The following is a 24,472-nucleotide window of genomic DNA, read 5'->3' on the forward strand; positions in this document are numbered from 1 at the left end:
GGGGGGGGGGGGGGGGGGCGCGGAGAAAGGAGGATCTTCAGCAAGAGGCGAGGATGGGGACTTGGAAGGAGGAGGCTGGGGCAGGAGGAAATGGGTCCAGCCCTGGGCGGAGCCAGGGTCGGAACTGAGGAGGGGTCTCACCGTTGCAGTATTGAAGCAGCGAGGACGTGTCGTAGAGGCCGCAGAAGGCCGGGCCGCGCTCCGCCATCGCCCCGCCACAGCCACCGCCGGCCCCCCCGGCCCCAGCCTGGGCCCGGTCCCCCCCTCCATGCCCTGCCTCCCGTTGCCATAGCAACGACCTTCGTTCCAGCATCCCCGGCTCGGCCCTCCCGGCATCAGGCGGCCGGCGCCGGGCCTGGCACCGGGGTCATCCCCCAGGATGCCGAGAAAGGGGGGGTCGGGACACCCCCTGCCAGGCCCCCCAACACAATCCTTGAACCGGGATTGGTTGAGCCTAGATCCCCCTAGGTACCGTCTAGTCCCGCCCACACCCCGCGCGTATTCTCCCTAGACCCCCTCCTCGCCAGTTCACGACCAATGAGAGCCTGTCGCGCAGGCCTCTCGGCCAATAGGGATGCAGGAGGATTGGAAGGGGCAGGGCCTTCCTTGCTTTTCTGCCTGAAGCGTAGCCCCCGGCTCTGAGAGGAAGAGAGGGTGGAGGAAGACACTCCCATAACCTCCAAACCTTCTCCTTAATCTTTCACTGAATTTCCCAAAAGCCCCCTCGCAAAGCCCCCGGCCCTAAAGCCTCAAATCTGCCTAGATATCCACTAGCTCCTCCCTCGAACTCTAATTCTTAGAGTCCTTGTTTATTAGATATAGGCCCGCCCCCCCGGCTCTTAGCTCCACCTCCAGAATCCTGCGGGAGCTCAAGTTCTATTCCTGCCCCCAGAGCCTTTGGCACCGCCCACAAGGTAGCCGAGAGCCATATAGTACTTCGCCCAGAGCCCTTGACCCGGCCTTCTTTTAGGATTAGCTCCGCCCCGAGGTTTAGGCCCCTCCCCCCCAAGTCTGACATCGCTCCCCATCCTTTCCTTCCTCTTTCTTATCGGCGGTCCCTCGGTTCCTCTCCGACAGCCCTCCTCTCCCGCAACTTCATTATCCAGTCCGGGTTTTGACATAGGCCCAGCTGGGAAGCGGGGAAGGCTGGCGGTGTCAGTCGGAGCTGGCTCTGATGTTGGGGGAGAAAGGGAGGGGAGAAAACCTGACAATGGATTTGAAGAATAGTGGACCACCTTCCCCCAGTCCCCACTGAGGGTCAGCACCTAGTCTTGACCAGACCATGTTTTATAGGAGGGAGAAGAGAGCCCAAAGCGGGAAGAGATTTACAGGCTACACAGGCAGACCGTGAAAGCTCTGGGCTTTGGAATCGGATGGACCTGAATTTAAATCCTGGCTCCACCAGATTCTGGTTGTGACCCTGAGCCCTTTCCACATCTGAAACGTGGGCGGTCATAGTGTGCCTACCTCTCTCATTCATTCAAAATGTTTATTGATTAAAGAAAGGGTGGGGGTGGGGCAAAAATGTTTACTGAGCATCTGCAGTGTGTCCAGCTCTGTTCTAGGTGCTGGAGTTTCAGTAGTAACCAAGTCGGCCCCAGAGTTTGCTCTCATGGATCTTGCAGGGTGATGGAGGGGTAAGCCGCCATACACAAAACAAATAAGTAATAATAGCTAACATTTAATTGAGCACTTACTACATGCCAAACACTCAGTTATCTTCACCATGAGCCCTATTTTCACCACCATTCTGCAGATGAGGAAACAGGCATGGAGCTGGTAAGATAATTTTAGAACCTGGTATTCCAGAGATAAGAGAGTGCTATGAGCGAGATGTGAATGACAAGGAAGCAATCATGCATGAAGTTGGGAGTGAAAGCTTTGCAGGCAGAGAAATCAGTAGGTGCAAAGGTCCTGAGGTAGGTATGAGTGCGGCATATTCTGGGGGTAACAAGAAGCCTAATGAGGCTGCGGCTGCACAGGGAGAGGAGAGCAGCAGGTAGATGAGGTCAGGGAGGTGATGGACCCACCAGAGCCTGTAGGGCCTCGAAGATGCGGGAAGATGTTTGCAGTTTGTTACTGCACCCTCTGTGAGCCCCAGTGAGGCCACACATGTAAATCACACATGAGTACAATGCCTGGCACACGGAGGCACATGTAAATGATAGCAGCTCCCATCCATTTCTCAGGGAACACTTACTAGAAAGGCACCAAGGTCAATAATGAGTTCAAAGTGATGGGCAAAGTAGATGGGGGCCATTATCATTCTATGATCACAGCTGGCTGTGTTATCGATCGAAACAAAGCAGAACCCAGATATCCTGCCTCCCAAACTCCCACTTCTCCCACTCTCTACCTCCACGAGCTCAGAACTCTGCACAAGCCGCAATGTGCTAAGGGCTGTGACTGGAGTGCCCCCAGAGGGGAGACCAGTGGGATCCCGGAGTTCAGATCCTGCAAGCTCCGTGTGTTGGGGGAGGGGTATGGAGCCACAGGCAGAGAAGTTCAGCCAGGTGAGTTGTGTGTTTGTGTGTGTGTGTGTGTGTGTGTGTGTGTGTGTGTGTGTGTGTTTGGGGGGTGGGGGGATGACAAAGATGAGTCAGTCCTAGCCCTCGAGGGGTCAGGATCCATGTGAGCTCAGTTGACCTTGGCCCAATAGCTTTTGCTTCTCTGCAAAATGGGAGCCATTGCAGCACCCACTTCCCAGGGGAGAAGAGCAGGTTCAGTGAGCTCAGGCGTGTCAAGTGCTCAGCACAGTGGCTTTTGGGTACAGCTAATGGAGCTAGTTTTATCACAAGTGCTTTCACAGGGAGATGTCAAAAGTCTGGAAGATGGGAGTGAGGAGGAGGGGAATGGGGAGGAGGGGGCTCTGCCTGGAAGGAGGGGGCAGGACTCCAAGGTCTGGCTTTGTCTTTTCTCTCTGCCTCTAGATTCCCCTCTCTGGGCCACTTTTCTCTCTTCTCTGTCTGTCTCTCTTTATGTCTCTGTCTGGAAATGGGTCTTTGATCCACCATTTACGAGCTCTGTCACCTTGAGCAAGCAACCTTCCTTCTCTGTTACTCCTGCTTCTAATCCTACATTCTGTTTTTCCATCAACATTATTTCCCCCATCTGTCTTTCTGATTCTCTCTTCTTCCTTTGTGTTTCTCTTTCTCCCTCTCCTTCTGTTAGTCTGTCTCTCTATTTGGGTCTATGACTGGGCTTGGCAGGAGGGCTGGGCTCCTGGGACCCCCAGCATTGCCAAGTCCAGGGCCTGATACATAACAAGTACTCAGTAAAATGAATAGAACCCTGCTCTGTGCCGAACCCTGTTCTGGACGATGCTGGGGCCCCACAAGCCACTGAAAGAGTCCGGATCCTGTCCTTACAGAGCTCAGAGTCCAGGAGAGGAAGTAGTTACTGGTTGAATGGAGGAACGAGTGAGTGAGCTAACTTTGAGGCGGGTTTGGGAAACAAAACCAAAATTGGGTGGAGGCACTTGAGGCAGAGAATACTGCTAGAACAAAGGTCGAGGGCCCGGGAAGAGTCTGAAGAGCTCAGACATCTTGGAGAGAAGGCTGGCGAGCGCAGCAAGGGCCTTGGATGTCATGGAGAGGAGCCCAAGCTTCCTCCTGAGGGCACTGGGGAGCCATGGCAGGTTCTGAGCTGGAGAGGGAAAGGGGCAGTTTATGCTTTCGCATGACCACTCTGGCTGCCTAGCTGTCCTATGGGAGGGGGGATTACTGGGGGAAGATTCTAGAAACCTGGAGGAAAATGCCCAGACCAGCCTACTCTTCTTGACGCTAGGAAAGGAGCTTTGGGGCTGGCCCGCCACCACCAGGGGGCAGCGAAGGCTACAGGTTTGAATCTCTCCTCTTCTTTTCCCAGGTAGGGGAGGTTTACACCTTGCTTTGGAGCAAGTGGGGGGAAGTTGGAGCTATCTGTGGGGCCCCCCGGCTGAGAGCCCCTCTGCTCTCCTGCCCCCAGCCTGGCCTCTTGGGCCCTGGAGCCCCCACCCCACCAGCAGGAGATTATGTCAACACAGCCCCGCTGCTTCTAGCCAGGACAATATTTGCCCTCAGGATCCGGGGAGGTCGCTATGGAAACGAGCTGCAGGGTAGGGGGAGCACCCCCTCCCGGAAGAGGGCTAGGGGTGCTGGGCATCTCTGCCTCATCTCTGACTGATTGTGTCTTTGAGAGAGTTTACCCATCCCACCTGTCTGCTTTCCAGATCTCTCTCTCTGGGCCATCTCTTCATCCTTGTCTCTGTCTCTCTCTGGATATCTGTCTGTGGGTCTCTGTCTCTCTGGTGGGTCATCTCTGTGGGTCTCTGTGTCTGTTCTTTCCTGTCTCCCAGCTCTATGCTTCTCCATGTCTCTGTCTCTCTCTGGGTTTCATGTCTCTATGTCTCATTCTCTCTTTGGGTCTTTGTCTTTCCCTTGGATCCCATGTTTCTGTTTGTCTCTTGGGGCCCCTGTCTCTGGATCTCTGTCTCTTTTTCTATCTCTGGGTTCCTGCTTTCTCTGGATCCTATTCGCGTGTGCGCATAGTGCGTGTCTCTGTGGGTCTCTGTCTTTCAGGCCTCATCTATCTGCAGTCCTGAATCTCAGGGGGGCCACCTCAGCCTCTCATTTCTGGCCTTGGTCCCCATGGGGTGCCCCTCTCTCCATCTCTCTCTGCCTCATTTCTCCTGCACCATCTGCTAGCACTCCAGGCCCCTGCCTGCTCCCCACAGGCTCTGCTTGGCCGCAGCCCCAGCAGGGCAGGCACAGGCCTTCCAGCTCCTTCCCTTGGGGGGCACTGCCTGCTCCTTGCTGGGGGGATGGGGGACCACAGCACCCACGAAGACCCAAGACCTGAGGCAATGGAGAGAAAGAAACTAAGAGACAGACACCCTGAGTGCTGACAGATGGGACAAGGGGAAGAGAAAGGGAAAGGTTAAAGATGGGAAAGAGAGAGAGAGAGATGGAGAACAGAGGTGTGGGATTCAGAGAGGGCTGTGTGCTTGTGTGTGTATGTGTGTGTGTGTGTGTGTGTACATGTGTGTCCCTGCTGCCCCCTCCCCACACCCTGGGAGACTACAGAGGACCCAGGAGGGCTGTGGTGCGCAGGCCAGTCAGGGACCCAGGCATCACCCCTCCTGTGAACCCCATGCTGGGTTCTGCCCCGGGGGTCCCCTGCAGGGGTGGGTGAGGACCTCTGAGCCACAGCGGAGTCATGGCTCCCTTGCCTCTCCTCAGGGCCCATCATTCAGGCTCTCTCTTCCTCCGTCCTCCTTGTCTTCCTCTCAATGTGGCCTATGCTCTGTCCCTGTCCTCCTGCCCTATCTCTCTGTCTCTCTCTCTTATTGTCTCTGTGTCTTCTCCCTGTCTCTCTTTCTCTATCTCTTTGTGTATCTTTCTCTGTCTCTTTCGATCTCTCTCTCTCTCTCTCTCTCTGTGTACTTCCATGTCTCTGTCTCTTTCGATCTCTTCCTCTCTGTCTCTCTTGGTCTCTCTCGTCTCCATCTCTTCCTGTCTGTCTGTCTCTGGTCTCTCTGGGCCCTTGGTTTCTCTTCCTGTCTCTCTCACCACCTCAATTCCTCTCCACTGCTCCCCCCTTCCCCAGTCTCTCCCCTCCTCCTTCCCAGCCTCCCCCCACCTTCCCAGCCCTAGCCCAGTGGCCCCCCAGGCTCTCTTGGGGCCAAGGAGAGACTCCCTCCAAAGCCCAGCCTCTCCCCGAGGTGCTGGGCTATCTCAGACCCCTCTCCCTCTCCACTCCAAGAACTGAGCCTTTCCCAGGACCCAGAGGGCGCCAGGAATGTGGGGCAGAGAGCAGGGAGGCAGGCTGGAGGCCAGGGAGCCAGGACCCCCCCATCATCCCCCCTCTCCCAGATTTGTCTCCTTCCAGTTCCTGGTGCTGGACCTCATATCCCCCCTACTCCCTGCCCCTGCCGGGGCCTTGGGGCCTCAGTTTCTCCTCTGCAAAGTGGGCACATTCACCTCTGCCCTACTTGTCCCCTAGGTCCCAGGGGAGCATGTGCTCCTGAGTGTTACAAGTTGACTAATGTGCATGAATCGGTGGTTTGTATTACTGGGGGATGAGAACATCGAGAACCAGGACTCGGTTTCTAAGGCTTCCCCCCTCATGTACAGACACTCCCCATTCCCCATATTTTAGAGCAAAGGAAGTGGAGACTGTGGGAAGGTGTGTGATTCGGTGGTGACTGCGACCATGAGACGCTGTGAGGCTGTGGGTTTGTGTGTGATTGCGATCCTTGTGTGTCCGTGGGGTGTGTGGGATGCCGTGATGGTGGCACGGTGGTGTGTGATGTGTGTATGACTCTGTGGGACTTGTGAGTGCAGGTGAGGACGGGGATCAGAGTCATGTGTCCATACCACCATGGCACTGGGTGTGACCGTGTGAGGGTGACAGCCTGATGACGTGACACCCTGAGAGTGTGTGCCTTATTGACAGCTGGGGAAGGTGTGTTGTTGGGGTGTGACTGTGGACTCTCGTGACGGTGTGAACTGCGAGAGTGCTGATGGGTATGGCCCGCAGTTGGTGACAGTCAAGGATTACGTGACTGTGTGCGAGACCGCATATCTGTGTGTGTATGTCATCGACGACGGGGCCATTCTTCCAGCCTCTGCTCGATGCCCAAGCCTGTGCTGAGCGATGCTGGGGACCCAGTGGTGACTGCAGGCCAGTGGGGAGAGACCTAGTGATTCTGAGACCAGCGCGGTATCATGAGAACTGTGGGAAGCCGTGATTGTGTTGCTCTGTGAGTGGAGGAGCTGGCAGTCCGGGCACAGGGCTGTGTCACTGTGGACGACTGTCAGCCTGTGGGTGAGACCTCGGCTCTCTGAGTGTGACTGTGGATCGTGTGGCTGTAAATGACCACCAGGAAAACGTTCGGTGAGGCACAGTGTGTGACTCTGTGCTGTGCCTCTCCATGGCTCGGTGCATAGGACTGCGTGTGACACTGCGCGGCTGGGTGGGACGGGTGGGACAGTGTGAGAGACTGTGACCCCGGCTCCGTGACGGCTCTGCCACGTGACTCTGAGTGACTCTGACCCTCCCGCACCACTGGCCCCCCGCTCCGGGTCTCTGCCCCAGAGCTCCCCCTCCTGCTCCCTGGCCCCGCCCTCTCCCACCACCCCAGGCTGTCACCTTTTCCAGAGCTCAGGCGAGGCTGTGGAGGCAGCAGCGGCGGCAGCGGGCCGGAGTGAGGGATCGAGAGCAGGTCTGGGGACAGGTGAGGGCTTTCCCAACCCAGCCCGTTTCCCCGCCCCCACGTCCCACTCAAGCCTCTGGGTCCCTCTTTCTCTATTTCTTAGCCCATGTCTTTGTCTCTTTGTCTCTCTGTGCCCGCGCTGTCTATCCTCCTGTCCGCCTGTCTCTCTATATCTCTGTCTCCATGTCTCCCGATCTCTGTTTAGCCTCTGGACGGCTCTGTTTTTGTACCTTTATCTCTCCTTGCCCCATTCCCTGGGTCTCTCTCCATGTCTCTATCCCCTCTTTGTCTCCTAGCCCACATTTTTGTCTGTCTTTTGCTCTCTGGTCTCTTGCTGTGTGTCTCATTCTGCTCAGTCTGTATGTGTCTCAGTCTATATTTCTGTTTCACCCATTTCTGGGGCTCCATCTGAGATCTTCCCTGCTTCCCCCTTTCTCTACACGGTGCTGTGGGGGAAGGGATTGAGGTTAGATGGATTTTCAGGCATCTGGGCCCCTGCAAACCTAAGCCCAGGGTCTGACTCCTCTCTGGTCCCTAGGGAGAGGGTTGTTCCATTGACTCTGGGCTTCATCCACAGCGGGCAAGTTTTATAAGGTCAGGATCCTATTTGCCATTTGAAAACCCTCTGGGCTCCGAGAGTGGGAACTCTGAGGGTCATTTCGAGCTCCACGGCTGATACTTTCTATGCCCTCCTCTTCAAGGCAGTCCCCAGGTTCCCCAGAATCTCTAGGTCTAGACTCCGGGTGACATTAGCGCTTCCGGCCATAGCAGCTCTAGGGCAACCGCGCCCTCAGCAAACACCCCCCTTCCACCGCCGCTGCCCCAGCAACAGTTGGGGGCGGGCCTGGGAATCACGTGCTGGATCTTGGCCTCTCCCACTCTCCCCCCACCCCTCAAGTCATCACTCGTGGGGGCGGAGGGGGGCCACTGCCTCCTAGTCCGCATGTTTGAATCTCAGAGAGGGTGGCGCCGGGGCTGGAGGTGGAGGGCGGAGGCTCCTGACTCTGCCCCCTGACCCTCCAGGCCGGACTGCCCCTACTAGACCAGACCCTTCGCCCCCCATGCCCCGCCGCCCTCACGATGCTGAACTGTCCGCCTTGGCGGCTGTTACTGCTGCTCTCGTCGTGGGGGCCGCTGCTCCGGAGGGCGGAGGTGAGGATCCGAGGAGCCACGGGAGTTCAAGGCTAGGAGGGAGGTCTGGGGACGGTTTTAAGGCTTCCCTCGCTGCAGAGAGAGTTTTAAGACTGCCCGCCTGTCCAGATTCAAGTTTTTTCCAGTCTCTCTTCTTTCCCCCTCAAATCCTCCTGATGATTTCCAGCCCCTTCTTTCCCTAATTGTCCTGAAGGTTTTCAGCCGTCACAGCAACTCCCCTGGTCTAGGCACCCCTCAAGACCTAGAAGAGTTTTCTAAGTCACCCAAGACTCCTGGACAAAACAGGGCAGCCTCTTCAAGTCTCTGTAGGGTGTTTCTAGCCCACACGAACCGTGGTGCCTGGGAGCGGGGATCGGTCGGGGGGGGCGGGTAGGGTCCTTCCTCCTCTCTTTCCATAGACAGGCTCTGTCGGGCAGACGGCGGGGGAGCTGTACCAGCGCTGGGAACGGTACCGCAGAGAGTGCCAAGAGACACTGGAAGCCGTGGACCCCCCAGCAGGTGTGACTGGGGAGCGGGGACTGGGGGCAGGGGAAGGACTAGGGCTGAGAGCGGTGTGCTTGAGACGGGGCTAGGACTGATGGACGGGGCCTGAAGGAAGTCTGGGGTAGAGGTGGGCTGGATCGGAGAGGTCTGGGTGATGCTTGGCCTCGGTGGGAAGGACTATACCTGCGTACGCGGGGGAAATGGGGTGCAACTCAGATTAGTGGGAGAGGCCGGGGAAGAAGCTCGAAATGGGCGGAGTCTCTGGCCGGGCAGCATCAGGTGGGTGGAGCCTGAAGGGGGACCAAGAATAGGGCGGGGCCTGGGGTCTGGTGGGAGGGGCTGTGGCAGAGCCGGGGACTGGACCATCCCAGGTGGGCGGGGCCAAGTCAGAGCTTGCTCGCGAACCTCGGAGAAGGCTTGGGCTGCGCGCGGTCTGTCCACCCGACCTCTGACCCCCACGCCCACCCCAGGCCTCGCCTGTAACGCGTCCTTCGATATGTACGTCTGCTGGGACTACGCTGCACCCAACGACACTGCCCGTGCGTCCTGCCCTTGGTATCTGCCCTGGCATCGTCACGGTGAGGTACCCCCTGGACCCCGGGCTCTCCCCTAACACAAATGGCTCCTAACCCTACTCCAGACACCACTCCCCCGGAGTTCGCCTACACTTGATCTCCTGCTCCTCTCTGTCTGGCTGGGTGTCTCCTCCTGCCTGACCAACGCTGGATCTGTCAATGCCCATTCTCTGTCTCTGTATCTCTCTGAGGACCACAGGGTTCTCATTTTCTCTGGGCGTCTTGGTCTTCCTGTCCTAACTAGCTATTCGGCCTAGAGCAACTTATTTAATTTCTTTATGCCTCAGCTTCCTCTTCTGTCAGATGGGGATGATAATAATATCATTTTTATAGGCTTGTTATGAATAGTGATTTATTTATAAATACACGTAAGGGTTTATTATCATCACATCACTTTGGCTATCTCTACCTTTGTCTTACTTTTGTCCTTCTCTTTCAGTCTCTCTCTTTCTCTGTGCCTCTGACCCCTCCTTTGTTTCCCCCACAGTGGCTGCAGGCTTTGTCCTCCGCCAGTGTGGCAGTGATGGCCAATGGGGACCTTGGAGAGACCATTCGCAGTGTGAGAACCCAGAAAAGAATGGGGCCTTTCAGGTAAGAAGCAGTGAGGGATTCAGGTTAGGATGTGCAGGGAGAGAGGAAAAGGCAGCCGCCCCAGGCCGAGCTGGAAACCCCTTGTATTATTCAAGACTCTAGGTTCCAAGTGATAGAAACCCAACTTAAACTTGCTGGGTGGAGAAAGAAAATGTATTGGTTTCTGGGATTGAAAAGTATATGGGAACAGCTTCAGGCACAGCTGGATCTAGGTGCTCAAATGATGTTGTTGGGAATCTTTTTGTCTCTCACCACACTATGACTTTGTTTTTCTCTGAGCTGGTCTCATCTTTTCTGTGGGATGGCAAGTGTGGTCCTCATTAATAGCACCAGGCTCACATCCTACCAACCAAGCAAGACTGTGGGGAGACTGAACTTTGCTCTTAATAGCTCTAATGCAGTGTCCCAGGACTGATACTGTGGGTCATGCGTCTACCCTGCACTAACCACTGTGTGTGTGTGTGTGTGTGTGTGTGTGTGTGTGTGTGTGTGTAGGGGGTTATACTGAATGCTCTGATTGGCTGGTCACATGCCCAGCCCTGGACTAAGGGGTGGAGTCAGCCAGTTGGCCCCACTCAAGCAAGGGTAGTTGGATCCCAAGAGAAAACTGGGTTGCTGGGCAGGAACAAAAAGCAGGGTCCCTTTCTGGTCCTGGGGGAAGCACTGAACTCTGTTCCTGTGTCCTCCTACCCTCCCGCACCCCCCCCCCCGACCTAGGATCAACGGCTGATTTTGGAGCGGCTGCAGGTCATGTACACCGTGGGCTACTCCCTGTCCCTGGCCACACTGCTGCTAGCCCTGCTCATCTTGAGTTTCTTCAGGTGGGACCTCCAGCCTTGAGTCCCAGAAGCAGAGCCTGGGCCTCAGTTTGCCCAGTAAGATGGGGTGGTCAGGCTCCACGAGCCACAAGCATCCAATGGAGGTTCTGTGGGAAGCGCGGGGAGGTGATTTAAGGGGCTCTGTGTGGCTGAGGGCAGGTCTCCAGGGGTCCCCAAACCGCGTCCCAAATCCCCTAGGCGGCTGCGCTGCACTCGCAACTACATCCACATCAACCTGTTCACGTCCTTCATGCTGCGGGCGGCGGCCATCCTCACCCGAGACCGTTTGCTACCTCCACCGGGCCCCTACCCTGGGGACCAGGCCCCTGTCCTGTGGAACCCGGTGAGCAGCACCCCTCTCTTTCTCAAATTGGGATTCTGCCTCCTCTGGTGGGGCCAAGAGGTTCCCAGCCCATTTACTACCCCTACGCTATTAACAGTTTATCTCTCTTGACCTCTCCAAATATATTTGGAGAGGGGCCCTCCCAACTCAGCCTCCTCCAACCCCGGCACCTCCTGTATGGGATTTTTCCCTTGCCTAGCTCTCATTATCTCACCCCTCCGTGAACTTTTCCACCAATGAGAGAGACCCCTGCTGGAGGTGGGGGCGTGGCAGGATGGGAGGGGATTTGGAAGATACCAATTTGTTACTGTGAGACAAAGGTGGGGGAGGCTAGAGGCTGGGGGCCCAGGTCAGAAAAACTTTCTGGTAGCGAGTTGGGTCATGTCGATTGTGAAGAAGTTATGGGGTCGGGGAGTCCCTGTGCTGGCGGGACAAGGGTGCCGGGGTGGGAGAAACTTTTTGACAGGTGAAGTAGTTGAGTTCAATTTTTAGAAGGCGATGGGGCGAGAGAGGCCATATTTGGGGGTTTGTGGCGCGGGGTGAGGGGGGACTCTCAGCAAGATGGAAGATACTAATTGTTAAGGAGGTGAAAGCGGGACAGCTCACGTGGGGAAGAGAATAGAAGAGGGAAATCAATCACAGACACCATCCTCTGGTGGTGCAGAGCGGGAAGTGAATAGTCAAGGCAGGAGATGGAGGTGGAAGGACGACCAGGTAGAGGAGGAAGGCCTGGGGACACTCTGGAGGCCCTGACTGCCCCCTCCCCCTGTCCGGCCACCCCTTAGGCCCTAGCTGCCTGCCGCACGGCCCAGATCGTGACCCAGTACTGCGTGGGTGCCAACTACACGTGGCTGCTGGTGGAGGGTGTCTACCTACACAGTCTCTTGGTGCTTGTGGGAGGTTCCGAGGGGGGCCACTTCCACTGCTACCTGCTTCTCGGCTGGGGTGAGCCCCGACCCTGTCCCTTGCCCAGTCCGGCGCGCCTCCACTCCCCTGACCCCCCTGCTGGTCTACCTCAGGGGTCTCCTCCCCTCTCTGGGCTTCTGCCTCCCCACCCCGGCGGGGGAAATTCCGCGGGTCTTGGGCCTGGCGGGGCCCGTGCGCGCGCTGACAGCTGCGGCGGGGTGGGGGGCGGGGGTCGGGGTCTGCACAGGGGCCCCCGCGCTTTTCGTCATTCCCTGGGTGATCGTCAGGTACCTGTACGAGAACACGCAGTGAGTCTTGGGGTCTGGGGTGGGGCCTTGGGAGGCGGGTGGAGCTTTGAGGGACGCGGGTGGGTTGTGGTGGAAACGTGGGGAGGTTCCGAGGGCACGTAGGGGCTTGGAGGGGTGGGTGGGACCTAAAGGAACGCGGAGCTGGGAAAGATTGTGTCCAGGAAAGGGGCGGGAGGGCGGGGCCTGGGTAGTAGCGGGCGGGGCTTTAAAGAAATGTGGGTGTGGCATTAAGGAAAGTGGGCGGAGCTGGAGAGAGAGGGTGCGTGATCCGGGGAGTCCAGGGGTTTTTCTCTTAGCTCTACTCCCCCTGCCCCCAGGTGCTGGGAGCGGAACGATGTCAAGGCCATATGGTGGATCATACGCACCCCTATCCTCATGACCATCTTGGTACGGCAGACCCTGACTCCTCCGGGCCACCCTCTGGAAAGTCCCACCCTGGGAAACGGGGGGACCACCCTCTGTCCCCCAGGACAGGATGGTGCTGGCTCAGCCTCTATCTCTCCCTGCAGATTAATTTTCTCATCTTTATTCGCATTCTTGGCATCCTCGTGTCCAAGCTGAGGACGCGACAGATGCGCTGCCCGGACTACCGGCTGAGGTGAGGGGGTGGGGCCGGCATGGAGGGAGAGGGGCGGGGTGCGAGATGGAGGGCCTGGGGCCGCGCGACCACTGCCACCCTATACCCCCAGGCTGGCTCGCTCCACGCTGACGCTGGTGCCCCTGCTGGGCGTCCACGAGGTGGTGTTTGCGCCGGTGACAGAGGAACAGGCCCGGGGTGCCCTGCGCTTCACCAAGCTCGGCTTTGAGATCTTCCTCAGCTCGTTCCAGGTGCTAAGGCGCTAAGGCGGGGTGCAGGGGCTACACCCTTCGTCCTGGGGCCCTCCTCCCCAGAGGGCCAGGGGGCTACAGTCGTCCACTGATGCGGCCACTGAATGGGGTGTGAACGTGTTCACACGTTCATTCACTCATTCCGCGCACAACACTGAGCTAGCTCTGTCCTGAGCTGGGGAGGCGGCAGGGACCAAGAGAACAGACCAGTAGCCTCGGCAGCACTGCCTCCTAGTGAAGATGGAGGGCTTTGCAGCCCCCGCGGGACGCGGCCACGTTCAGGCTCTGCCGCTTCGCAGCTCTGGGGCCTTCACCTAGACTCTGAGCTAGGGTGAGGTAAATGAGGTGTCCACAGCTCAAAATGTAAGGAGGCACTCCAAAATTTAAGGCCAACCCTGCACTTGCCTGCCTGCCCCTAGTAGTTGTGCTGCTTTTCCTTGTCGGGCCTCAGTTTCCTCATCACTAAGTGGGAACAATACTAACCTTACCTCACCAAGGCTGTTCATTCATGAAATTCAGCAAAAATGTACTGAGCCCTTACTGTGTACCAAGCACTCCTCCAGGCCAAGAACCAAATGGTCCCTACCCTCTAGCAGGAGAGACAGATGCTAAACATGCTATGTAAATTTAAAAATATACAGAGTGCCAGAGGGAGAGATGTGCCTAGAAGGGGGGGGGGAGCAAGAAAAGAGAGGAACAGACAAAATATGGGGTTACAGACAGGGGGTAAGGGCCTCACTGAGAAGACATTGGAGCAGAGACCTGGAGCTGCGGAAACAAGCCAGGCAGATATTTTGGGGAAATGTTCCAGGAAGAGAAACATCAAGGGCAAGATCCCTGATGTGGGAGAGAGTACCTTTCCTGATGTAAGAAGGCCAACATGCCTGAGGCAGGGGAAGCCAGAGGAAGCAGGGGGGAGATAGGACAGTGAGGTGAGGGTACCTGGGGCATATCCTCGGGCCAAGTGAGTACCTTGGCTTTTCCCTGGGTGAGTTGGGAGCCACGGGAGCAGAGGGATGTGATCGGAGTTAGATTTTTTTTTAAGATTTTATTTATTTATTTGACAGAGAGAAAGACAGCCAGCGAGAGAGGGAACACAAGCAGGGGGAGTGGGAGAGGGAGAAGCAGGCTGCCAGCGGAGGAGCCTGATGCTGGGCTCAATCCCAGAACGCTGGGATCACGCCCTGAGCCAAAGGCAGGCGCTTAACGACTGAGCCACCCAGGCGCCCCCAGAGTTAGATTTTTAATAGGATCGTGGGAATTAATAATAAGATTTGTAAGATCTTAACAAATAATCGATCTGTATTAATTTATCAAGTAATTTATTAATTATATATAGTTTATAGTTTATATGTAAAATGTATATAAAATAGTTCTTAAGTAAAACTAATTTATTGATAATAATATATAATAAAAAGTTATAACAAGCCTAAGCAAAAGGTTTAACGCTATGTGCCAGGCACTCCAGCTTCTTGCATATTATCACCTCAATTCTCACAACTACCATGATACTATGACCCCATTTTTCAAATGAAGAAACTGAGGCACAGAGGGGTTAAGCCCTTGCCCAAGTGGGTCAGAAAGTGGGGAAGCGGTTCTCATATCTAGGCAGCCTACCTCTGGCGTCCCCTGTTAACCCCCTTATTGCTCAGCAAACCTGGGAGGGCAAAGAGGGGCCAGGGAGAGGGTGATTGAAGTGGTCTAGGACCAGGGTGTTGGCAGCCGAGGTGGTTTGGGACCTGGCGAGTGTCCGAGCTCACTCAGGGGGTGTCTGCCATCCTGCCCCCACTCTTGATTTAATTTCTGCGCCTCCTCCCGGCAGGGCTTCCTGGTCAGCGTCCTGTACTGCTTCATCAACAAAGAGGTAAGGGCAGCCCCGGCTAGCCGCCCGCGCCCTCTGGCGGCCGCGCAGGGAACGGCCGGGAGCGCAGGGACAGTTCTGAGCGCCGTCGCATTGCAGGTGCAGTCGGAGATCCGCCGCTGCTGGAGCCGGTGCCGCCTGAGACATAGTCTGAGGGAGGAGCAGCGCCAGCCACCGGAGCGCATGTCCAGAACCCTGCCCTCGGGCTCAGGCCCCTGCCGGGTCGCCCCGGACCGCGCCCTGTCCTTGGGGACCCTCCCGGGGCCTGGGGATGAGGGCTGCCGGGTCTTGGAAAGTTACTGCTAGGCAGTGGGGATCTGTGTCCACTCGAGTTTGCACGTATTTATTGAGCGCCTACTGTGTACCAGGCCCCGTGTGGAGGGCGCTGGAGAAACTGGGGTGCGGTGGGAGGGGGGAAACAGAAGACAAGGTCCCTGTTCTCCTAGAGTTCACAGTTCACAATGGGGGGGGGCAGCAAAGACAGAATATCAAGTTAGACACACTGTGGAATGGCTAATGAGGAAAAATTAGAAGGGAGCCTAGGGTGGTCCAGGAGGGCATCTCTGAGGTGACACTTAAGCCATGCCTACAAGACGTGAAGGAGACCGCTTTGGGAAGAAGATTCTAGGCAGAAGGAACAGCATCTGCAAAGGCCTTTACGGAGGAAAGAGCTCGGTGGTGCCTGAGGAACAGACAGGAACAGACAGGAACAGACGCTGCCATGTGATGGGACAGATTATCAGGGGCAGGAGAGGCAGCTGCAGAGGGGCGGGAAGTGGTTGGACTCTGGCGCTATTTTAAAGGTAGAACTGAGGATTTGCCACCGTTTCGCGAGAGGGAAGTGCAGCAAGAGAAGTCATGGAAGACTCCTAGGTTTGAGATGGTGGAAAGAGAGAGGGAGATGGGGTTCAGGGTGGGCAGAGCCAGGAGTGCTCTTTGGACATGTCAGGCTGGGAAGAAGGCCCTGGAGCTCAGAGGACAAGTGAGAGATGGAAAGAGAAATGTGAGCAGCACTGGGGGGTCAGAAAGGAGGACTTGGTATGTCCTTGGTATGAACACGAGCCATTCAGGGCAGGCCTCAGAGCGGAAAGCAGGACCACTGCCTGCTGGAGGGATGGAAGCACCCCCCGGGGGGGAGCTCACAGCCTGTATCTGGACCATCTGTACACACACAGGACTCACTCCTAAATCCATCCCCCACTCAGATCTACACTTAGATTCAGTTAGTACCTGGGTGTTGTTTTCCTTAGGGTCCCCAGCCCCCTGGACAGATGTGCCCCCACAGCAGCTGGAGTCCTTCAAGCATGGGGTCATGCTGGGCCCCCTCATGGGTTTGGGGGGCTGCTCTAAGGCAGGGGCCTTGTAAACCAAGCATGAGAAACAGCTGTATTTTTGTGTATGGGAGGTGGGCGGGAGAATCTTCTTGGCCAGGCCATCAGGAGAAACGAGAGGTGGGCTGTGTGCCTGCGGTGGTCTTGCAATCTCTTCACCCATGTGTTGCCACAAGAACACGGACACTATGCTGCCACTGTCCCCCATGCCTAACAGAAACCCCTACTGGGATTGTTCATGTGATCTCTCGATAACTATTTACAGTGTATACAATTAAAATTATGTGTGTGTGCCCAACATTTTCTGAGGCCTGCTTCTCTAAAAGGTGGTGTAGGAATAGAAAGACTGCAGAAACCAGCCTGTCCCAAGTTTAGTTGGGCTACGTATTAGCTGTGTAACTTTGGAAAAATTCCCAACCTCTCTCTGCCTCAGTTCCTACTTCTGGAAAGTGGGTATAATGATGGTATCTACATTCTGTGGTTGCCTGAGATTCCGGTGAGTTATTGTTAGGGTACTTCCTGGTGCACCGTGCATGCTTTTCCTGCAACCTCTGCTTTTGCTTTCACCACATGAAGGAAGAGGTGATTAGAAACCGTTTGGGCAGGGGTGGGTGAAGACGTGAGGAAATTCAGACTGATGCCAAGCAGGGTGCTCAAGGCTGGAACCTTTGCTGCCAGCCTGCAGGGCAGGGAAACTAGTTCCCACTTCCTGGGGAGGATAAGTTAACAGGAAGGGGGAGGCAGGGAGGGACCTGAAGCCAGGACTATGACTCCAGAGCTTGTGCTGTCCCAGCTTCTGGACGAGAACTGAATCCTTGTAGGGGAGAGGAGTGGGGCAGGCGTATCTCCTGCAGCAGCACCAACGCGCCCACATTACAGATAACGTGGCTCCAGTCATTTCCTGAGTGACCCTGGGCAAGTCATTACCCTCTCTGGGCCTCAGCTGTCTCATCTGTAAAATGAGATGGCTCTAGTTGCTACGCACCAGATGACTGTTCCCGTTAGATGTGGGCCACTCAGTAAACGTGCACCTTTATAAACTCACAGCGGTCGCCCTGTGTCAAGCCTTCTCTTCCTACAGAGTCCCTCGCTCCGTCACTAATGGATTCATGGACAAACTCAGTATGTGCCTTCCGCAACTCAGTGTATCAGACATCTCATTTTATCCTGATCTGAGGCCTGCACCCACCTGGTGTTTGGTCTTATCTGGAGAGCAGAGCGAGACATGCAGGCAGAGACAGAACATAGAGACACGGGTGGGGGAGAGCACAATGTGTGCGCATCAGAGCAAGACCAGGACCTTCCTTATCCTCCCACAATAAGTGAGCCCCCCCCCTTCCCACCTCTATCTCCCCACATTTGTCAGAGAATTTCTCCCAGGGATAATGAGGTTGTAACTTGAGGCCAGTGGAGCTCAGCGTTAAGCCCCAGGCTCTGGTGTAGGGTGGGGTTGAATTATACCATCACCACCTCCTGGCTGGGTACCCCCAGGGAAGTGCTTGCCCCTCTCTGTATCTCAGTTCCCTCCTCTGGAAATGGAGGTCATCATTAACAGTGTCTGCTCACCGTGGCTGAGAGGAAGACTGATTGGCACAGAGCCTAGGGCCTGGCACCCTAACAGCTCGGCGGGTGTTAGCCGAGATCGCTACCAGTATTTGGGTACTGGCTGCTCTAACTAGATCCTCCTCTTACTGAGGGCCAGTCGGGGCTCTCCTGGCTGCTGCTGGGTCCCCAGCGCTGCAACACAGACATGGCACAGAGGAGGCACTTGGTGTGTGTGTGTGGGGGGGGATGACTGTTTCCTGACTGAACAAATGGAAAAAAAGACTCCCAAGAAGTTCTGAGCTAGATCTCAACTTATAGAGAGAGGGGCAGAGGGAGGGAAGAGAGAGACGCAAGAGAGAGATGCAGTGATGAGAAGCTAGAAAAGATTAAGGTAGGAAAGGGAGCTCTTTGTATCCCACCCACTCGCTTCACAGATGGGGAAAATGAGGCCTAGGAGGGTCAGAGAGGTCCTGACCCCAGCACCTGGCCCCACACCCAGCTGCCTCCCAACCCCAAGTCTGCCCTGCTCGCAAGGCGCTGGGAACAGACAGATGCCACTAGAAAAAACACAGGACTTTATTACTCCCATTACAAAGGGCAGGTCTTCACAGGATGAGGGCAGGAATTCCGATGGGGAGGAGGCCCCTACTTGCCGGCGATGAGAGGGTTCCGCAGGACCACGATGACCGAGTCCCCACGCAGGAACATCTTGGAGATGTAGCGGTCCTTGTTGACTGGCTTGGATTTCTTCTTGCCCTTGCCGCTCTTGGGGACCTCGGTCCACATCTCCTTCACATTCTCCAGCACCATGTTGCAATGCCTGGGGGGGGGGAGGGGGCACCGGGAGTGAGGGGGGAGCCTTCCGTCCGCCCTTCTTCCAGCAGCACCCATAGAAGAAGGTGCAGGCTGGGGACCAGGACAGCTGGGGCTCCCATGCCACCTCTGCCAGTTCTCAGGTTGAGGCTTCGGCAAAGAACGTCACCATTCTGGGCCCCGGTGTCCTGCTCCCTAAAATGGAGCCATTCGCAGTGCCTCCCTCGTAGGGCTGCCGTGAAGATAAATCAATCAATATGGCATTCTTGTAAAGACTTAGAACAGGGCCCTGGCCTAAGGTAAAGGTAAGCAACATGGGTCCGCTTCTGTTTCTTAACTCCAAGTACTTCTGAAGGCATCGGCAGAAGAGCTGCTTCTCTTTGTGGAACCAGAGGCCCCTGGGGCCTATGGGGGTACACGGCGCCTCCACTGCCGTCCTGCTTGGGCCCTGTCTCCTCAGGGTGCCAGGTGGATGCGTGTGAGGACAGGATGGATTAGCGCACTCCACGAGCACTTGCAATGAATGAATACAGCAATGAAGCAAACAGAGGATATCCCTGCCCTGATGGGATCTGTGTTCTGGTGAGGAGAGAACGCTAAGCAAGTCAACAGACGGACCTGACACACTGTCAGACTATGTTACCTGCTATGAAGAAAAATTAAAGCCAGGCGAAAGGATAGAAGGATAGAAGGAAATGTTACTGAGTGGCAAGGAAAACAGAAAATAATTAAGAAGAGCGGGGAAGCTCTGTGCCTTGCTATGGAGTAATATCCACCACAGACTGTTGAGTGGCAAATACAAGCATGCAAGGAAAGGGATCTTTTGAGGGGAAGACAAGGGGCAGGACAAGCACTGATACCGCCCGCTTGCTTGTACAATACAGAATCCGGGAAGACATTCGGAGACGGGGCCGGGGTGGCGGGGGGCGCAGTGTGGTGACCTGGGTAGACTGGGGACAGGCTGCATGGCAAGTTTTCGTTAGACTACTATTACTGTTTTTGGAATCCTGTAAATATATTAGCAATTCAGAGAAAAATTAATTAAAAAAAAAAAAGATGTAGCGTACCCATATGGAAACACTTCCAAGGTATACTGTTAAGTGAAAAAGCCGAGATCTAGGGGCGCCTGGGTGGCACAGTGGTTGGGCGTCTGCCTTCGGCTCAGGGCGTGATCCCGGCGATCCGGGATCGAGCCCCACATCAGGCTCCTCCGCTATGAGCCTGCTTCTTCCTCTCCCACTCCCCCTGCTTGTGTTCCCTCTCTCGCTGGCTGTCTCTGTCTCTGTCGAATAAATAAATAAAATCTTTAAAAAAAAAAAAAAGTGAAAAAGCCGAGATCTAAAACTGGGATGTGCCATTAGCAGTGATTTGAAAATAAAGAAAAGCACTCTCCTCTGTCTGTTGGTCTGATGTCACCTGAGGAGACAGACCTAAGGAGTTCGCCATGGGGGGGATTCCTGGGGAGGGCAACTGGCGGGCAGGGAGCAAAGACTTGTTCTTCATCCGGCGCTTCTGTTTCTTTTGAATTTTGCCTCAACTGCATGCACTGCTCACCCAAGAAAGTAACAAAATTAATACAGTAAGTAAGGGGGTTAAGAATGCCTTAGAGGACCTGCAGGGATGTTCTCAGACTACTGATACAGTGTGAAAAACAAGATGCAGAAGAGCACATGGGAGAGTCAATCTTAAAAACAATTAAATTTATGATAGGACATATGTCAATTAGACCTCAATAAAGCTGTTAGCTAATACCACAGAAGAGCCCCTGATGTGTGTGGGAGAGTCAAATGTGGCAGGACACATACCAGGGTAGGAGGCTGGAGGCTGACATGGGGGCAAGCAGCAGCAAGGGGAAAAGGAAAGAATCACCTTAAAAAAAATGTATGTGTGGGGCGCCTGGGTGGCACAGTCGGTTCAGCGTCCAGCTCTTAGTGTCAGCTTGGGTCATGATCTCGGATCCTGAGATCAAGCCCCGCCTCGGGCTCCCTGCTCAGTACAGAGTCTGCTTGGAACTCTGTCTCCCTCCGCTCCCCCGCCCCAAATTAAATAAAATAAACCTTAAAAAAACGTGTACAGGGGCGCCTGCGTGGTTCAATTGTTAAGCGTCTGCCTTCGGCTCAGGGAGTGATCCTGGCGTTCTGGGACCGAGACCCGCATCAGGCTCCTCCGCTGGGAGCCTGCTTCTCCCTCTCCCACTCCCCCTGCTTGTGTTTCCTCTCTCTCTGGCTGTCTCTCTCTGTCAAATAAATAAATAAAATCTTAAAAAAAAAACAGAAACAAAAAAAAACAATAAAAAAACCCCACATGTACACACACGTATATGAATAATCCACCACCTACTGTGCTCTAAGTGCCCAGGCCCCTCTTCTAAGCACGAAGCCAGCAATTCTCACTGCATCTCACCCCCAGGAGGTAAACACTAGTGTCACCTCCAGCTTCCAGAGCAGGACACCGGGTGCAGCGGGATAACATTTTGGAAGTGGCAGAGCCCATGTTCAAATCCAGGTCTATCTGCCTCCATGGGCTTGGCACTTCCTATTCTCATTCTCGAGAAGAAACTAGGCTCAGACTGAAAAGACTCATTCATGGTCACATAACAGCTTGTGGGGAAAACATTCTAGACTTACGCTTCGCCACACCACTTCCCAAATGCTAACTAAAGGCTGCAGGTTATACGTTTATTGAACATTTATCATGTTAGCTACTGAGCCAAGTACTCTTCCTACAGAATACTTAATCCTCACAATAGTCCTACAAGGGGTATTTTTATGACGCCCATTCTGCAAGGAAACTGAGGCCCAGAGAGGAAAAACCGCTTGCTGTTCCCTCTGGCCAAAACACTCAGACCCTAGCTTGCCCCTTCATTGTATTTAGGTCTGCTCATCATTGCCTCTTCCTGTGGGGCCTCTCACATTACAGTCTAGGACAGCACCTCCTTCCCAGCACTCCATACTCTTACTTGGCTTTACTTTTCTAAGATTTTATTCATTCCTTTGAGATAGCGAGCAAGAGAGAGCACGAACTGGGAGGGTGGGGGCAGAGGGAGAGGGAGAAGCAGATTCTCTGCTGAGAACCTGATGTGGGGCTCGATCCCAGGACCCCACAATCACCACCCAAGTCGAAGGCAGATGCCCACCAACCAAGTCACCCAAGGTGCCCCGGCTTTACATTTCTTTCTTTCTTTTTTTTTTTTTTAAAGATTTTATTTATTTATTTGACAGAGAGACAGCCAGCGAGAGAGGGAACACAAGCAGGGGGAGTGGGAGAGGAAGAAGCAGGCTCATAGCGGAGGAGCCTGATGTGGGGCTCGATCCCAGAACGCCGGGATCACGCCCTGAGCCGAAGGCAGACGCTTAACTGCTGTGCCACACAGGCGCCCCCCCCCCGCTTTACATTTCTTATGACAAATTATTTATGTGCTTGCTGTCGGCTTCCCTACCTACGGCATAAGCTCTCTGAGTATAGGAGCCATCTTTGTTTTAGTCACTGCTGTGTCTCTGGAGCCTAAAAAAGTACCGGGCACGGGTACTCTACGTTATAACTGCAAAAACTGATTAAGAGCTTCCTGTGTGCCAGATGCTGTACCTATAACTTTATTACACATCGCATGTATTAAGTCACTGAATCTCTGCAACCACCAGAATCAGCGCCACTGTATGGAAGAGATAAAGTTACCTGCTGAAGGTCGCCTGGCTGCTAAGAGGCAGAGCTGGGACATGAATCCAGGAAGCCTGGCTCCCAAGTACATGCCCAGCACTACTGTACTGCACAGCTGGAGGGACCACAAGACACCATCGACCTTGGGGTCTAAAGGCGCTTATGTCCCGGGACTCTGAAAACCTTGTATTCAGGCTCCTCCCACTGGAGCTGGGACCACATCTCCCGGCCTGGACAGAACACCTTCCAGGAGCCAGGCACTCACCTGTCGAAGGCCTTCACGCGGCCCAGGAGCTTCTTGTTGTTGCGGCAGTTGATAAGCACCTGGGTGTTGTTCTTGACTGACTGCGTGAGCACAGAGAGCGGGCCTGTGTTGAACTCCTCCTCCTCCCGCTTCTGCAGCTCCTCTGGGGTCATCTCACTCTTGGGCTTGTTGAGGAGGCTCCTGAGTGGGCAAGCATGGTACCCGTAGGTGAGGGGGCCCAGTGCTGGAGCATGCGTGGTCCCATGGCCCCGCACTTGGTGTCTCCCCAACCTTTCCCCAACATACCCACCCTCCGGCTCAGCTCCTCTCCCTTGGCATCACCACTCGGAGGCTTAAGAGACATTTCCAACCTTTCACATCCTCAGTTGAGCTCCAGATCTCCCAACCACCCCAACCTACTCCATCCACAGCCTTCTAGCTCCTTGAGCAAAAAAGTCTGATACCAACTTGACTCTTCTCTCTCACATCCTGCATTCCATCTGTCAGCAAATTCTGTCATCTGCTCTAAAATATTCCTAGAATCTCACCGTTTCTTACCATGGCCGAAACCTCCATCACCTCTCTCCTAAGAGCCTTGTCTCCCTGCCTCCGCCCATGCTCCCTGATGGTCTGTTCTCCAGAGCAATCCCAGAGGTTGTATCAAAACCTAGGTCATATCATCTCACTCTTCGAAACCTTCCCATCTCTGGGTAAAAAGTAAAATCCAAAGTTTTTACAATGCCCTGCATCTGCCCATCCCTCTGTTCCAGTCAGTGACCTCCTAGGTGGTCCTTTAAGATATTAGGCAAACTTTCACCCTGGGCCTCTCCATTTGCTCTCCCTCTGTCTGGATACCTCCCCAGGTATCGTTGTGGTTCTCTGGTTCTTCAGGTCTTTGCTCAACTGTTGCCTTCTCAATGTGTCCTGCACTCATTAAGTTACCCTCTCTCAAACTGGCATTCCCCATTGTTTTTACCCTGCTCTATTGTTTATTTACTCACAGCTCTGGTCACCTAACACGCCATATGCTTTATATGTTTATTATCAGTGTATTCATTGCCTGCCTTTTCCCACCCCATAAGCTGCAGCCCCTTAGGGGGAGGGGGTGGTATTCAATGATGTATCCCACGTGTCTAAAGCAGTGCCCGATACGGAGCGCTCAATAAATACTTGCTGAGTGAATAAATCAATCAGGAAAGTCATTACGGTGACTCGTGAGCCGAAAAAGTCGCGAATGAGGTGAAAAGCCAACCGCCTCCAGCTCAAATTGTCCGGGTAAGTCCCGTACCTCAAAGCGTTATTTCTAAAACTCCGCACTCCCCTTTCCCAGGTTCTTCGCTTCCCCTTAAAATCCATTTCAGGAAGACTAATTATCTGGGAAATCCCAGCCCATTAACAGATAAAGCTGCCTTCCCTCTCGAACTCAGGACCCGTCAAAGGCCCCATGCCCGTCCTCAAACTCGTCAGGAGAAAGGTGAGTACTTTACCCCTAAAATCTCTGCCTCCGTCCCACCTCTTCCCACCACCGGTAAGCGGCCACATTTACGCCCTTAACCCCACTCCCGCCGCCAAAGTTTAGCCCGGCCTCACATGGTGGTAGTGGCTGCGGTCCCAAGTCAGCGCCGTCTCCTCCGCGTTGCTGCTGCCTCTGAAGAGAGGGCGAGAGGCGGGACTTCCGTTTCCTGCGGCCCACTTCCGCCCGCGCCTGCGCAATCCTAAAGTGCGGGGGCGTGGCCTGTTGCCGTAGCGATCCGCTCCAGCGCCGCGCGGAGGTGGGGTAGAAGCATCGCGTAGTAGTTCAAGGTCTTTCAGGACCATACGG

General features: G+C 54.9%; 3 protein-coding genes across 4 annotated transcripts in view; 1 reads left to right on the forward strand and 2 right to left on the reverse strand.

Moving 5' to 3' along the window:
* EML2 (EMAP like 2) overlaps window positions 1–328 on the reverse strand; it is a 24,303-nt gene extending 23,975 nt beyond the window's left edge. Inside the window, exon 1 of the mRNA XM_040634170.1 lies at window positions 142–328. Within this exon, the coding sequence (XP_040490104.1) occupies window positions 142–313 (172 nt within the window). The 5' untranslated portion in view covers window positions 314–328. The remainder of the gene's footprint in view (window positions 1–141) is intronic.
* A 3,158-nt stretch (window positions 329–3,486) lies between these two features.
* On the forward strand, window positions 3,487–16,183 carry GIPR (gastric inhibitory polypeptide receptor). Of its 2 annotated transcripts, XM_040634173.1 has the most exons (16): window positions 3,487–3,637; window positions 3,787–3,867; window positions 7,141–7,216; window positions 8,219–8,347; window positions 8,746–8,845; window positions 9,301–9,408; window positions 9,893–9,996; window positions 10,714–10,817; window positions 11,013–11,157; window positions 11,943–12,102; window positions 12,311–12,371; window positions 12,689–12,758; window positions 12,881–12,969; window positions 13,061–13,199; window positions 15,022–15,063; window positions 15,160–16,183. In XM_040634173.1, exons 1-16 carry the CDS (start codon window positions 3,588–3,590, stop codon window positions 15,364–15,366), a joined length of 1,665 nt encoding a protein of 554 aa, XP_040490107.1. In that variant the 5' UTR covers window positions 3,487–3,587; the 3' UTR covers window positions 15,367–16,183. The 2 variants fall into 2 exon arrangements, with proteins under 2 accessions (XP_040490107.1, XP_040490106.1); XM_040634172.1 differs by having other exon boundaries at window positions 15,022–16,183.
* Window positions 16,184–18,494: 2,311 nt separating this feature from the next.
* Window positions 18,495–24,396, reverse strand: SNRPD2 (small nuclear ribonucleoprotein D2 polypeptide). Its single transcript, XM_008684467.2, has 3 exons — window positions 24,241–24,396; window positions 22,672–22,851; window positions 18,495–18,756 (listed from the first exon to the last, which is right to left on the reverse strand). Coding segments are annotated over exons 1-3 (357 nt in total). The 5' UTR covers window positions 24,243–24,396; the 3' UTR covers window positions 18,495–18,581.
* Between the last annotated feature and the right edge of the window lie 76 nt (window positions 24,397–24,472).

This window comes from Ursus maritimus, unplaced genomic scaffold (genome assembly GCF_017311325.1).
Source record: "Ursus maritimus isolate PB19 unplaced genomic scaffold, ASM1731132v1 scaffold_19, whole genome shotgun sequence".
Taxonomy (NCBI): Eukaryota; Metazoa; Chordata; class Mammalia; order Carnivora; family Ursidae; genus Ursus; species Ursus maritimus.